The sequence below is a fragment of the Miscanthus floridulus genome, chromosome 5, assembly GCF_019320115.1.
Source record: "Miscanthus floridulus cultivar M001 chromosome 5, ASM1932011v1, whole genome shotgun sequence".
Lineage (NCBI taxonomy): Eukaryota > Viridiplantae > Streptophyta > Magnoliopsida > Poales > Poaceae > Miscanthus > Miscanthus floridulus.
This window is the reverse complement of record NC_089584.1, coordinates 111,860,425-111,875,152: the sequence shown is the minus strand read 5'-3', so window position 1 is coordinate 111,875,152 and position 14,728 is coordinate 111,860,425. Positions and strand designations below refer to the sequence as shown.

Below are 14,728 nucleotides of genomic sequence, written 5' to 3'. Positions count from 1 at the left end.
GTTTCTCTGGCTTATAAATCGGTTAATGCTGTTTTGTTGTGAAAGAAAAATACTGTATTATGACTGATAAGTATGGCTAATACGATCAAGTGAACGGAGTGTTAGCTTGTTATTAATCGACGCAAATCATTAGCACGCCTCCGAACGTGTCGTTGCTGCTCGTGCGTGTGCTGTGTGCATCATCACGGTACGGCGGCAACAGGAGTGGTACTTATGTCGCTGGCCCTGCCAAGTGAGTGAGCCTACGTGCAAGCAAGGTACTTGCTACGACGATGGATGGTGCTGAACGTGAACGCGATCGGAGCACATCCGAATCTGCCTGATCATTTGCCTGCGTGCTCCGCTGGCGACCCATGCTCGATTGCTCGCTTGCTGCCCTACGACCTACTCTTACGTAATGTTTCGCTGATGCGATGCGTGTGCGGTGTGCTCCCAGTTTATGCCGCTAAGATTCTCCTGGATCTCAGTGGCAGCTGCAAACAACAGGTCCATCGGGCCGGGCCGTGCTCGTGTCGGGGCTAAAAAAGCAGGCTTCGTGCCGTGCCGTCGTGCCGCGGGCTGCATGGACATCTATAGGTCCATGTCCATGCAACTAAAAAAAAGTCCTGAGAAGAACTCTGATTTTCTGCTACATCAATTTCACATCACAAACTCTACTACGCGATGGGTCGCGCGATTCGAGAGCGTGCGACCCGTCGCCCTCCTCATGCTCACCTCCCCCCCTCCTCAGCTCCTCCTTCCCTCCCCTCCTCTGGCAGCGGCGGCACCGGCGAGGTAGGCCACCTCCTCCTCCACGCGATCGCAATCACGTCCACGTCCTAGCCTTCTTCCCCAACTCTGGCTAGGGTTCGACGGTCGTGCCCCACCCTTCTTCCCCAAATCTAGCGGGCTTAGAAGGGGCCGGCCGGGGGAGGCAGGCCGGCCAGACAGTGGGGAAGGAGGCCGGACGGCGACGTGGAGGCCGAGCCAGGGAGGGGCGGGGGTGCCATGGCCGGAGGGGTAGGGGAAGAAGGCGGCCGCCGCTGGCGCTTCGACGAACCCTAGCGCCTGCGGCGAGGTGGTGGTCGGCGGCGGGGGCAAGGACGACGAGGAAGGCGGGGACGGGAGGTGGGCGGCGCAGCCATTAGCTGGGAATGACGGGTGAGGAAGGCGGAGACGGAGGTAGACGATGAACAGGGGTAGTAGGGTTGTGCGATCCACGAGTGCGCTGCAGGTCGCGCTTTAACCTCTCCCCATTTCACATCCATTGCATACGAATTCTCGGGTGGGCCAATCCGCCAACACAAAGTCAAATGCATCGTCATGTGAGAGAAAAAAAAAACTAGCCATCTCGGAGCATTGCGCTGGGCACTGCCAGAGTTTTCGTGTAGCACGTACGCTTTCAAGGTCTGATTCGTCAAGGTTTCATAGAAAGAAGATAGAAACAAAGGCTCTGTTTGCTTGAACTTATCAGCCGTACCGTTTTAGCAAAATAATATTGTTTTTCTTTTACAATAAATTAGCATCAGCATCAGACGTTTTTCTAGTCAATCGAACATAGCCAAAGATGAAAAAGGAGAAGAGTCGGGCACCCTGGGCCCGATGAAGCTTTGGCTTTGGCTCCTCCGAAGACCGATTCAGGCGTGGCGTGTGGGTGTATGGTCATGGCACCATCGGTATAATGTACTGTCATTATTTGCATCATTGGCGATGAGGCTCTAAAAAGGCCTACGTACTCGAGATGAGACACGGTGTAATATGCTGGCATCAGGCTCGGTGGCCTAGCTAGCCTAGCCATGGATAATCTTTGTGGGTGGCTCGCTGAGAAACTTTTTGACATGCCTGGAATGGAACAGACACAAACCTGAACAATTGGTTTTCACCTGTTAGCTGGCGCCAGCGGAGGACGAAGAAGGTTCATCACGCAAATCTCTCTCAGGTCTGCGACGCATGGCATGGCATGGCAGGCAGAGACACGCACAGGGCGTGTTTGTTTACCTGGACGAGGACCAGATGCGGCTCGCTAGCTGTAAAAGGCCGTGTTTGTTTGCCTGAACGCTATCTGGGCCTACACCGCACGCTGCTCAAAGCAGCTGGGAGCCAGGCTCCAGAGAAACGAAGGTGGGGGTCGTTTCTCTGGAGCGCTCATGGGTGGGTGGGTGGCGTCACCTTCCCTGAACCCACCGCGCTCCCCCTCTGCTCGTCACCCCCTTCGTCCGCGCTCTTCTCGCCTTGGTCCAAGGGGTAGTGGGAGAGGAGGCTGTAGACGGACATCAATCTGGTGCGCCACGCGCTTTGCGAGGCCCTCACCCCGCTCCCCCTTGGCGCCTGCCGCCGCCGCGGGGCCGTACGTCCTCAACACGGTGGCCGCGCCCGCACCGGAGGAGAGAAGGCCGCGGCCGGATCTCGGCCGGCCGGTGGTGGCGCGCGGCGCAGGACCAAGGTGACCGCATCGTGTGCCCGGTGGAGCTACCTTCTCCGTCTCCGGTCCTGCCACGGCGCGCGGGGCACACCACCGCCTGCCCATGGACGAGCTCAAGCACCTCCTTGTGTCTGCCTCCACTGTGCCGCCCTTGCGTTCTCCCTCTCCCGCCCCTCCTCTCTGCGAACACACTGTGGCCGATGAAATGCCAGTGCAGGGGTAAGTCTACCATATGCAGCTCAAAGGTGACCACATCTCGTCGTGCAGGCAAACATACAGGATCTCTGCCGAGCCTGACTCTGCTAGGAAATGTAACCAAACACCTGCTAGACCTGTCATCCGGTAGTAGCCTGGTCTTTCTGGTCCGACCAGGCTGGAAACGTCCTGAGAAACAAACGTGCCCACGATGTCCTCGTATCCCATTTCATTGAGCGAGCCGGGGCGCTGGTGCACACTGTGCACTCACACATGGCCAGGTCCGCAGGCCAGTACGTGCCCACGCCGTATATTCGTCCTCCCGTCCGTCCGGGGACCTCCACCTCTACAACTGCCTCTGCCTCTGCCTCTGCCTCTGCCTGCACGGCTAGCTGCACCTGACAGACAATGTCCAGCTTGATGCACTACACGCAACGTGGCTGCAAAAAATTGCAGTTCCATGGATCTACCTGGTGCAACCAATGGAGAGCTAGCTAGTAGTCATCCAAGTGCCGGAAAAAGTCTACTTAACCCCCTCACATTTCATACTTATCTACTTCGCCCCCCCAATTATGAAACCGTCTGTTTTACCCCTGAACTTTCTAAAACCGTCTATTTTACCCTCTGGGTGGGTTTTTGACATCGGTTTGCTACAGTAACAGCAGGTTTGCTAAGCAACGGTGGGTTTGCTACAGTGTCAGCGTTTTGAATTTTCTTTTTTTATTTATTTTCGGTGAATTTTTGAAAAATAATAGAAAAATCATAAAATGAAAAATCTAATTTTATTGGACTTCACATGAGTAGATCTACACAGTGAATATATAATACGGTATGCTTTAGTATAAATTTTTTTTTGTAGCTTTAGATTAATTGGAAAATCAAATTTTGTCTGTAATTAATTAGAATTTATCTATAACTAAGTTATATATAGTCCAATGAGTACGAAATTTTTACTATAGTTCAAGCATACAATAATTAGCGTACCATAAAAATTTCACCACAATTGGACCATAGAAGCTGCAGCTATGAATTATTCCAATTAATTACAGACAAAATTAGATTTTCCAATTAATCTAAGGCTACAGTAAAAATTTTGTACTAAAGCATACCGTATTATATATTCACCATGTAGATCTACTCATGTGGAGTCCAACAAAATTAGATTTTTTATTTTATGATTTTTAAAAAATTCACCGAAAAAAAAATTAAAAACCACGGGGCACTGTAGCAACCCAGTGTTACTGTAGCAAAGACGCTGTCAAAAAACCGTCCATGGGATAAAATAGACGGTTTTAGAAAGTTCAGGGGGTAAAACAGACGGTTTCAAAGTTAGGGGTGAAGTAGACCAAGTATGAAAGATAGGGGACTAAGTAGACTTTTTCCTCTGCCTGTGTTGACGTGTTGGGTTTAGGATTCGTGGAGCCAGGCAAGGCAAAGGCATGGGTGGTGGTGTCGCTGCCGATGGGGGCAAGGCAAGGGGGAGTTTGTCGCTGCCTGCGCTCTGCGCACAGACGCACAGTGGAGTGGAGCATCTGCATTCTGCAAGATCCAACCTTGGTGGCTTGTTTCTAGCATATTTTTAGCTCCTCATCTGCTGCATTTCCTTTCATAGATAGAGAGCGAGCAATGACGTGCTACTCTCCTCTTCCTCCTACTCTACAAAAGATTTCTCTCACCTTCTTTCCCAACTACTAATAATGTTTCTGTATTTTCACTACAGACAGCACGTCCGCACTTTGGATGCAGATTGCCACAGATTCATGAAGAAAGGAGTTGTGATTATTGCCCCCATTTCATGGACGGCCGTCTTTTGCATCGAAAACAAAATGACGGGAAAGAGGCTCTGGTCCCTCTACGTCGACATGTACACCTGTAGTGTTGTACAACGTGGAGGGCCTCAAACATGCAGGAACTGCGCCACATGGATCCAGCAGCCAGCAATCAGAGATCCATGGAAACTCGATCGTAAAAGATTGAATAGATGACGCATGAAACATGTCTAGTCCAGCCAAGTGGTCGATCAATCGAGTCTAGGCCTGGTTTAGTTGGCGATTTTTTTTGAAAATGGTACTGTAGCACTTTCGTTGTTATTTGACAATTAGTGTCCGATCATAGTCTAATTAGGCTTAAAAGATTCGTCTCGTGAATTTTGTCTAAACTGTGTAATTAGTTTTATTTTTTATTTATATTTAATGCTTCATGCATGCGTCCAAAGATTCGATATGACGGGAAATCTTGAAAAATTTTGCAAAATTTTGAGAACTGCACCTAGTATACTGTTTTGCTCCGTTTCCTGAAACCATTGTCCTGGACGGATTCCTTGCATGTTTGATCCTTGTTTCCCTGATTGGATCTCATGATCTTGCTATTCTTTGTTTTATTATCGACCACTTGAAGATTATTAAATCCATTCTCTTTTTTTATGAAAATATTAAATCCATTCTCTTTCTGTTCCACATTTTCATTCCTTTTTGTTTCATGTAAAGTTAGTTTTGGGCTCCAACAACATTACCCAAAATACAAGACTCATTTCACGTTTGGGTAGCGCTACAGATAAAGGTTGGGTAGCGCTACAGATAAAGGTTTCAATATCTATTTTTTTGTCTTCTCCAACAACAGAACTCAAAAGAGAACTCTTTCTGCAAATGAGTCTTCAGAAGAGAGAATACTCATATTTGGATTTGTGCCTCTGTTGTAACCTAAAATGGGTCTTGCATATATGTACTCTGTTGGAGGCTGATACAGTACCATCCAAGACGCCTGTTTGGAACAAAGGAATACAAAACGGAAGAACAGAAAACAAATGCAGGAAAAATATATAAGTGTAGTAGCAAAATCAGAGAAACGAAAAAACACACGAATAAGATAGGAGGTGGTGTTTGGAATGCAAGAAAATTATACTATGGAATGATAAAAGTAGTTTGTTTGATAGATGACATTGTTGCATTAAATAATGTACACATGGTTTTTCTATATGCATATCGGAAGGCTAATCCTCTAATATCTGACGAGTTTTTGTACGCAGCTGCCTCGGGCTTCTACACAGGAAGAGAAAACCAAAGATCAGAGTGGATGTTTGGTTTCCAGTGAAATGAGCATCTACCTACAGTATTCCAAAGGAAAGGAATTGACTCTTTCTGTGTTCCAAACGCATACACCGAGTTCCTTTCCTCCATCCTGTGTTCCTACGAATTTGCTTTGGAATTCCCTCAATCCAAAAGGGGCCTTATCTAAACATCTCTTGTTTGTCCTACTGTCAAAAGTTAGCGCCTCTTTTGTTCCACTTATTTTAACTTCACATGTCTATTTATCTTTCTTCAGAACTACTATCTCAGGTCTTGTTTAGTTCCCTCCTAAAATACCAAATTTTTTAAGATTTCTCGTCACATCGAATCTTTGGACGCATACATGAAGCATTAAATATAAATAAAAAATAAAACTAATTACATAGTTTAGACGAAATTCATGAGACGAATCTTTTAAGCCTAATTAAACTATGATTGGACACTAATTGTCAAATAACAACGAAAACACTACAATATCGTTTTGCAAAAAAAAAAAAATGGGCAACCAAACTGGCCCTCAGATATGTCCATGGCCTCGACGCCGAACTACCCAAACAGGTTCAGAAAAGGACTGACGCGGGCAGACTCGCCTTCTGAAGCCAGAAGCCTCATTATAGCCTGTGTGGGTCTGCTTTGTTTAGACCAGTCAGCATCGGTTTTGTACAGCACAACAGCTGTTTTGGTTGGGTCATAGGTGTGCTCCTGCGTAGGGATAAAAACGGATCGGATACGGACGGATATCACCGATATTACATTTGTTTTCATATTTTTGTTCGGATTCGGATTCGAATACGGATAGTGTCAACTATGTCGGATAGAATACGATTGGATATCGACATCATAAATATGCGATTTGAGTATTCGGATACGGATACGGATACGGATACGGATACGGTATCGGATGTTAGATATCCGGACTCGGATACGGACAGATCTCAACCCCTCTAAACGGATTCGGTTTCAAATACGATCGAAAAATATCCGTACCGTTTTCCTCCCTACTCTTGTGGGCTGCGGCCCGGCCCTGCACAGGGCGTCAAAGAAACATTCGCACAAGGCCAACACCACTGCTACCCCGGCCTTTAACTTTGATCCCTTTTTATTTATGCTGTACTTTTTGTTTTTGATTTGTCAACAAATGCTGTGGTACTTGGCTTGTGGTTATTGTTCATGTCGGAATGTAAGCTAGTACTTGGCTTGTGGTTATTGTTCATTGCAGTAAACTAGATCCTTCCCGCGATTCGCCAAGAACGCAAGAATGACGCCTTTGGTGTTGAATTGTTCATGTCGGACTGTCGGAGTACGCTTTTGATCTCATCTGAATATCTGATCTGCGGAGTTCCAACACGTGAAGTGCCGATTCGTCTGCTTGCTCGGAGAAAGGCCAGAGCCCCGCGGTTCCGGAGGGAGCAGAGCACCGAGCACCGCAGGCACAGCTTCTGCTTGCTCCACGGCCGCCGGGCCTGCAGGAGCCGGCAGCGCAGGCGCAGAGCAGGGCATGACCGACAGAGCGGTGGCCGCGGGGCAAGGGGCCCCGCGCTTTCCTGGACGGGTAAACGGCGGTTGGTGTGGTGACAGACAGACCAGGCCCAGACCCAGCCGCGGCGGTAAACTTCCGGCCTGATTCGTTGGCGGGTTCGCATCATCGTTGGTTTATAAAGAAATACTGTTGATTAGTTTATATGAGAGAAAAATACTATTCTGAATAAAAATTTATGATCATTTACGACAAGCCATAGTCAAAACTAATCGTCGTGCAGCGCAGTCATCAGTTACTAGCGGCTGCCGGCCGGCTGGGGCAGGGGCCTGGTCGCCACCGACAGCCCGCGTCCCGGCTCCACGGCTCCACGCAACGAATCAGTCGCCCGCACCTCACGTGCCCCGTCGCTTCCGATGCCTGCTGTGCTGCCGGTGCAGTTGGTTGCGCTCGCGCTGCGTCTGCCGTCTGCGTCGCACGCTCGCCTGCGCCCTCACGCCTCACCTTGTCGTCGCTGCAACTGCCAGTGCCCCGCGGCCCCGTGACGAAGCCCCGCCCAGGCGCCTGACCGCACAACTGATACTTGCCGGATCCCGAGACCGAGACCACCGTCTTCGCACGGTTAATCTTTCTTTGCATGGCGGATTAGTTAATTGATGATCAAGCTGATTAGCCCTGCCGAGTGGCGTAAAGGCCGCCTCTCCTCTCGCTCTCCTACCGTGCTCGTGCTCGTGCTCTACTCCAGCTGGAAGCAGAAGCGAAAGGGAAAAAAAAAAAGGAAAGAAAGAGATGAGATTTCTACGCAGAAGTAGGAGTGATAATTGATTATTAGCAGGTGGCGGTGGTGGTCGCGGTAATCATAGGGGCTCATAAAGGTTGGACTTGCCCGGGCCCAGGCGGATTGGATCCCCGCCGCGACGTGGTGAGCAGTGTGGGCTCCTTCCCCTGCTCCCTGCTCTCCCTCTCCTCGTGCGGCCGCGCGCTCCACCTCTGCGGCCTGATTGCTTCGTTAGTTCATATGATTATTGATTTGTAAAGAAATACTGTTACCTAGTTTATGTGAGAAAAAAAATACTATTTTGGTTAGAAATTTATAATCGTTTACGACAGGCCATAGCCAAACGAATGGGCTGCTGGTTGTTTATAAGCCCACTGTTACTCTTTTGTCATGGGAGGAAATACTTTAACACGACTAAGACCTCGTTTAGTTGGCGAATTTTTTTAGAAAATAGTACTATAGTATTTTCATAGTTATTTGGCAATTATTGTCCGATCATAGTCTAATTAGTATTAAAAGATTCGTCTCGTGAATTTCGTCTAAATTGTATAATTAGTTTTATTTTTTATTTATATTTAATGCTTCAGGTATATGTCAAAGATTCAATGTGACGAGGAATCTTAAAAAAATTTGCAAAATTTTAGAAACTAAACAGCTGATAAGCCCTGACTCAACCAAACAAGCGAACGGGCTGTTGTGGGGTCCTGTCCGGCCGGCCTCTTCTACCTCACCAGCATTTCCCTCCCTTGTCCCAGCTCGTATTAATCAATGGCCCCCTCTTCTGTCGTGTGACTGTGTGAGTGTGTCTCCGGTCGTTCACCTTGGCCACAGGTGGTCTCGTTGATGAGGTGAGGTGAGGGTCTGTGCTCAGGGGGGAGCCAAAGCCCAAAGCCAAGAAGCGGCGGCGTCTAGGCTTGGGTTCTGCCGCGAGGTGCCAATGGCGCAGTGGTGGGGCCGGGAGGCGCGGGGTGGCGGCGCGGGCACGTCGGTGGTGGTGAAGATGGAGAGCCCGGACTGGGCCGTCCCGGAGTCGGCGGCCGCGGCGGCGGGGGGCAAGGCTGGCCGCGGCAAGAACGCTCGCCAGATCACGTGGGTGCTGCTGCTCAAGGCGCACCGCGCCGCGGGGAAGCTCACGGGCGCCGCCTCCGCCGCGCTGTCCGTCGCCGCCGCCGCGCGGAGGCGGGTGGCGGCGGGGCGGACCGACGACGACGCCGGCGCCACGCCGCCCGGGGAGAGCCCCGCCCTGCGCACCAGGTTCTACGGCTTCCTCCGCGCCTCCCTCGTCCTGTCCATGCTCCTCCTCGCCGTCGACGTCGCCGCGCACCTCCAGGGCTGGCACCTCGCCGTCGACGTCCCCGACCTGCTCGCCGTCGAGGGCCTCTTCGCCGCCGGGTACGCGTCCTGGGTGCGCGTCCGCCTCGAGTACCTCGCGCCGGCGCTGCAGTTCATGGCGAACGCGTGCGTCGTGCTCTTCTTGATCCAGAGCGCCGACCGCCTTATCCTCTGCCTGGGTTGCCTCTGGATCAAGCTCAAGGGCATGAAGCCTGCTCCCAAGGCTGCTGGCAAAGGGTCGGATGACGTCGAGGCCGGCACAACCGGGGAGTTTCCCATGGTGCTCGTGCAGATTCCAATGTGCAACGAGAAGGAGGTGAGCTGGAAACAAAAGCAAACAAAGTTTTCGATTCTCTGTCCGATTCCTTTGTTGGGATGTGTTCAAGGTCGCATTTGGGGATTGGGCCTTGAGTGCCCTAGCCGCATTGGTGGTTGCAGAGACCGAAAGATTCGGTTTTCAAGCTGAAACTGGGAGGACTCAACAGATGGTCGATAGGGTAGTTTTAGAGTGGGGAAACCTAGGCTGTAGTGCCACTAGCGGAAAAACAAGGGGGCTCGCTCTAGTTCTTGGTATCATCTGGGGATTGTTGTGATGCATACAAATGGTATGGGACGGTTTCAGTTTCTGGCAACAACTCCCGAAAGCACCAGTACATGGTTACTACGTACTTACTACTACAGTTAGTCAGTTACTACCGACATTTTGGTGAGGTTTTTCTTCTGAAAGTGTTGTTGGGTTAAAATTCGATTCTGAAATTGGAATTTGTGGTCATTGGTCAAAGAAAAATAAAGCCGGTCTGGGGTTGGGAGACAGGATTCTAGAACACATCCGTGTCTATCTTGTTTTGCACCTTGGCCCCCCAAACACATTTAGGAAGTTGGAGGAACAGAAAATTTTCACGAGTTCTGGACATTTTTTTTTATCTTTTGCAAAAGAGGACTACCATCCATTGAACTGATCGTAGGCTTGGAGGAGGAAACCACTGAAACAAATGGTTATTATGTTAGCATCTTTTTACGTTTTACTAAATTATTACTACTTCAGGAAAGGCTAAGATTAGAATTTTTTTAACAATCTTGAAAGCAGGGAATTGTCGATTAATTGTGCATTTATTTTGAACTATAACAAAATGTCCCATTCCTTTGATTTATATGTGTGCAGGTGTACCAGCAATCTATTGGTGCTGTTTGCGGTCTGGATTGGCCAAGGCCCAACTTCTTGGTGCAGGTGCTAGACGATTCTGATGATGCTGCCACTTCAGCACTTATTAAAGAGGAGGTGGAGAAGTGGCAATGCGAAGGCGTTCGCATATTGTACCGACACCGAGTAATTCGTGATGGCTACAAGGCTGGAAATCTCAAGTCAGCCATGAACTGCAGCTATGTAAAAGATTATGAGTTTGTTGTTATCTTTGATGCTGATTTTCAACCCCAGCCAGACTTCCTGAAGCGAACTGTGCCCCATTTCAAGGTTTGGCGGACATCTTTTGCTTGCATTTTCATCTAAGGATGAGTCCATGTGAATTCAATTGTCTGACTCATTGTTTGAGGGATTTCCAGGGCAATGAGGATGTTGGGTTAGTTCAGGCAAGGTGGTCTTTTGTGAACAAGGATGAGAACTTGTTAACTAGGCTGCAAAATATAAACCTTTGCTTCCACTTTGAGGTGGAGCAGCAGGTTAATGGGATCTTCCTCAGTTTCTTTGGATTCAACGGAACGGCGGGAGTGTGGAGAATAAAGGCACTTGAGGATTCAGGTGGATGGATGGAGCGGACAACAGTGGAGGACATGGATATTGCTGTCCGAGCACATCTCAAGGGCTGGAAGTTTCTGTTCCTTAACGATGTTGAGGTACTTACATATATAACATTTTACTTTATGGTTATATTATATTATATTGATTTGAGACTTGTGATTACAAATGAGTGTTGCATGATTATCCTTTCAGTGCCAGTGTGAATTGCCAGAGTCATATGAGGCATACCGAAAACAGCAACACCGATGGCATTCTGGTCCCATGCAGTTGTTTAGACTCTGCTTTGTGGATATTATTAAATCAAAGGTGTGGACCTTTCCTTGGATGCATATTTTTCAATTTTTTTAAATGGTTGCGAACTTGCGATCTTTTTTCGTGCATGATTTAGGATCATTCATCCTTTTCTTCATGTCGATAATGTTTTAGCAGCCCACTCAATGTGATAATTAGCATGATGGATTGTGAAATAGATTTCTAGAGACTGAATGTCACTTATGAAGTTATGTGTCTTCAATCTTCCATTATTCATACTGTGATTGCCCACAATTTTGAGGACTTGCTTGAAACCTTGAAATACGCTGCAGAAGCAGAAACAAGATAGAAAAAAGTAACTTATATTGAGTACATTATTTTATACTCCCTCCGTCCCTAAAAAAGAGTCATTCTCGCTTCCCAAAAAGTCAACAAATTTTAAATTTGACCAAACATATTTAACAAAATATTAATATTTATAGTACATAATTAGTATCATTAGGTAGATCGTTGAATATACTTTCATAATAAACTTATTTGGAGATATAAATGTTGTACGTATTTTCTATAAACCTAGTCAAAGTTGAGAAAGTTTGACCAACATGATTCCCATAGCGACTCTTTTTTAGGGACGGAGAGAGTATGCCCGTGCCAGTTATGTTTGTTGCTTTTTTTTTTCTTTGAGAAATGTAATTCCAATTTGACATATTCTAGTTTATGGCATCTCTCTCTCTCTCTCTCTCTCTCTCTCCTTTTGAGCCTCATTACTTATGTATTGTCTGCTCATTTAATGTCGTAGTGATGTTTATTGGTTAAATGTTTCCTATAGGCTATAGCTAAGGCTTGGGTAAATAAAATTGCAAACTAACTGGGCACTTGGGCAGCGCACTTCTATCAAAGAAAATAATATCAAAATACAAAGCTAACGAGTGACATTTCAAGTACTTACCGATGTCTATGTTTTGTTTGTTCTGTGGGACTCGATGATTCTTATATATCCTTTGTGCCATTCGTAGAAAAACAAATATAGTTGCTCTCTATGATTATATGCTCGACAATAGGTTATCATGTTTTCTTTTCTGAAAATTTTGACCCTTCTTTAGTGCTGGGGCTAACCTTTCCTTCCTTTTGCTGCAGATTGGATTTTGGAAGAAGTTCAACCTCATATTTCTTTTCTTTCTCCTTCGCAAGCTTATTTTGCCCTTCTATTCCTTCACTCTTTTCTGCATCATCCTTCCCATGACAATGTTTATTCCTGAAGCTGAGCTCCCTGCCTGGGTTGTGTGCTACATTCCGGCAACCATGTCCTTGCTGAACATCCTCCCAGCCCCCAAATCCTTCCCATTTATTGTCCCCTATCTCCTATTTGAGAATACCATGTCAGTAACCAAATTCAACGCCATGATTTCTGGCTTGTTCCAGCTCGGGAGTGCCTACGAGTGGGTCGTCACCAAGAAATCAGGCCGTTCTTCCGAGGGTGATCTCATTGCCCTCGTCGAGAAGCAGTCTAAACAGCAAAGGGTAGGGTCTGCACCCAACCTTGATTCCCTTACAAAGGAGTCTTCCAATCTAAAAAAGGACTCCAAAAAGAAGAAACACAATAGGATATACAGGAAGGAGCTAGCACTCTCCTTCCTCCTCTTAACAGCAGCTGCTCGGAGCCTGCTATCGGTGCAAGGAATACATTTCTACTTCCTTCTGTTCCAAGGGGTATCATTCTTGGTTGTTGGGCTCGATCTAATCGGTGAGCAAGTCGAGTGATGGAATACAAGGGAGAGCAATGGGTATTTATTTTGCTGCGAGTGTGGGCAATGCGACCAAAGAGCACTTCAGGTTAAGGCAAAGCACGTTACATGATTCAATGCATACATGACTACACGAGAAGATTTTGATTCCGGATTAAGAGGGGTTATAGTTGGTCAGGGATACTTGAAACAGTGAAATGTGGATTGTAGATATATGGCTTGGGACTGTGGACTGAAAGGCTTGGGGGTCTAATTCTTTTGTAAGAAAATCTTGAGTGGTTAGATGGGTTATTTTGCTTACTTGACGGTTTACCTTCAAAGGGGGATACTGTTGGGGTCCATGTAATTTGGCCAATTGCTACGAATGCATACTGAATTACTGAGACTGTGATACTTGTTCGTTTCTTGAACTGTCACTTGTGGATAGAGGATTGCAACCCAGAAAAGGGAAGATGTTCTGCATGACAGCATGAGTGCTTCAGTAGTAAAACTTAGAACGTCTACGGTTTGTGAATGCTAGAGCCTGGAGGGCAAGTACGGTTTATGGGAGGAATATCTCTTTGAAGTATGAACGATTACTGTTTTTATCCTTCCCATCTGTATTAGTATTTAGTATTCAGAGTTTCAAGCGTTTGATTTGTATTGCAATGTCATGGGAAAAATGCAGAGCTTAAGGAAAAAATCGTCTCTTGTGTCGCAACAGTCCATGTGGGAGTGGGACTAGTTAAGCAGCATGATTTTCTTGTGCGATGGCGATACTGATTTGCAAATGTGTTTTCCTGGGCGATGGAAGGCTGAAGCTCTGTGCTGACTCGTTCTCTGTGGCAGTGCTGCAGCGGTACATGCGGGCGCGGCGTGGGCGTCAATGCGTCACACTTCGAGTAGTTTTTTTTTTAAAAAAAAAATGTCACTTCGACTAGTGAGTTTTTTTTAGGAAACTTCGACTGTTTTTTTTTAGTGGAAGAAACTTCGACCAGTGAGTAGTGACACCTCACTCCTCACCTCGTGTATGCTACCTACTTTTTTTTAAAGGGTAGCACTGACTTTATTTATTCGGTAGGATAAGATCATAAGAATTACAAACTCTATCCGGAGGCTTCAAAAATCAAACATGTCTGTCTTTTGATAAATTTACAGAGCTTCTAGCTAATATATGGGCGTCGACATCTGACTTCCGTCCTTCAAAGACAAAATCTGCTCCAGTGAAACTCTGCCATGCTGCGACATGACGGCCCGTCCATGAGGAAAAAGTTTGCATTACGTCCTTCAATTTTCGCGAAAGTCCGCTTTTCCTCCCTGAACTTCAAAACCAAGCAAAACACCTCCCTCAACTTTTAAAACCTTTCATCTTACCTCCTGGCCTGGTTATAAGCGGTTTTGAAGGCGGTTTTCTTTTTTTATTTATTTTAGCTGAATTTTTGAAAAATCATAGTAAATCACAGAAAAATCATAAAATAGAAAATCTAATTTTATTTGACTCCACATGAGTAGATCTACACTGTGAACATATAATATGGTATGCTTTAGTATAAAGTTTTTGCTGTAGCTTTAGATCTATGTTTTTTGTAATTAAATGGAATAATTCATAGCTGCAGTTTCTATGGTCCAATTATGGTGAAATTTTTATGGTGGACTAATTATTGTATGCTTAAACTGTAGTAAAAATGTCATACTCATTGGATCATGTAAAACTTAGTTATAGATTTTATTTAGGTTTATGCTTGTTA

At 46.7% G+C, this 14,728-nt stretch overlaps 1 protein-coding gene across 1 annotated transcript; it reads left to right on the top strand.

Moving 5' to 3' along the window:
* The first annotated feature begins 8,692 nt into the window (after nucleotides 1-8,692).
* LOC136453058 (probable xyloglucan glycosyltransferase 1) lies at nucleotides 8,693-13,659 on the top strand. The gene is made up of 5 exons (XM_066453635.1): nucleotides 8,693-9,564; nucleotides 10,411-10,719; nucleotides 10,809-11,099; nucleotides 11,197-11,310; nucleotides 12,394-13,659. Exons 1-5 carry the CDS (start codon nucleotides 8,854-8,856, stop codon nucleotides 13,015-13,017), a joined length of 2,049 nt encoding a protein of 682 aa, XP_066309732.1. The 5' UTR covers nucleotides 8,693-8,853; the 3' UTR covers nucleotides 13,018-13,659.
* Nucleotides 13,660-14,728: the final 1,069 nt, after the last annotated feature.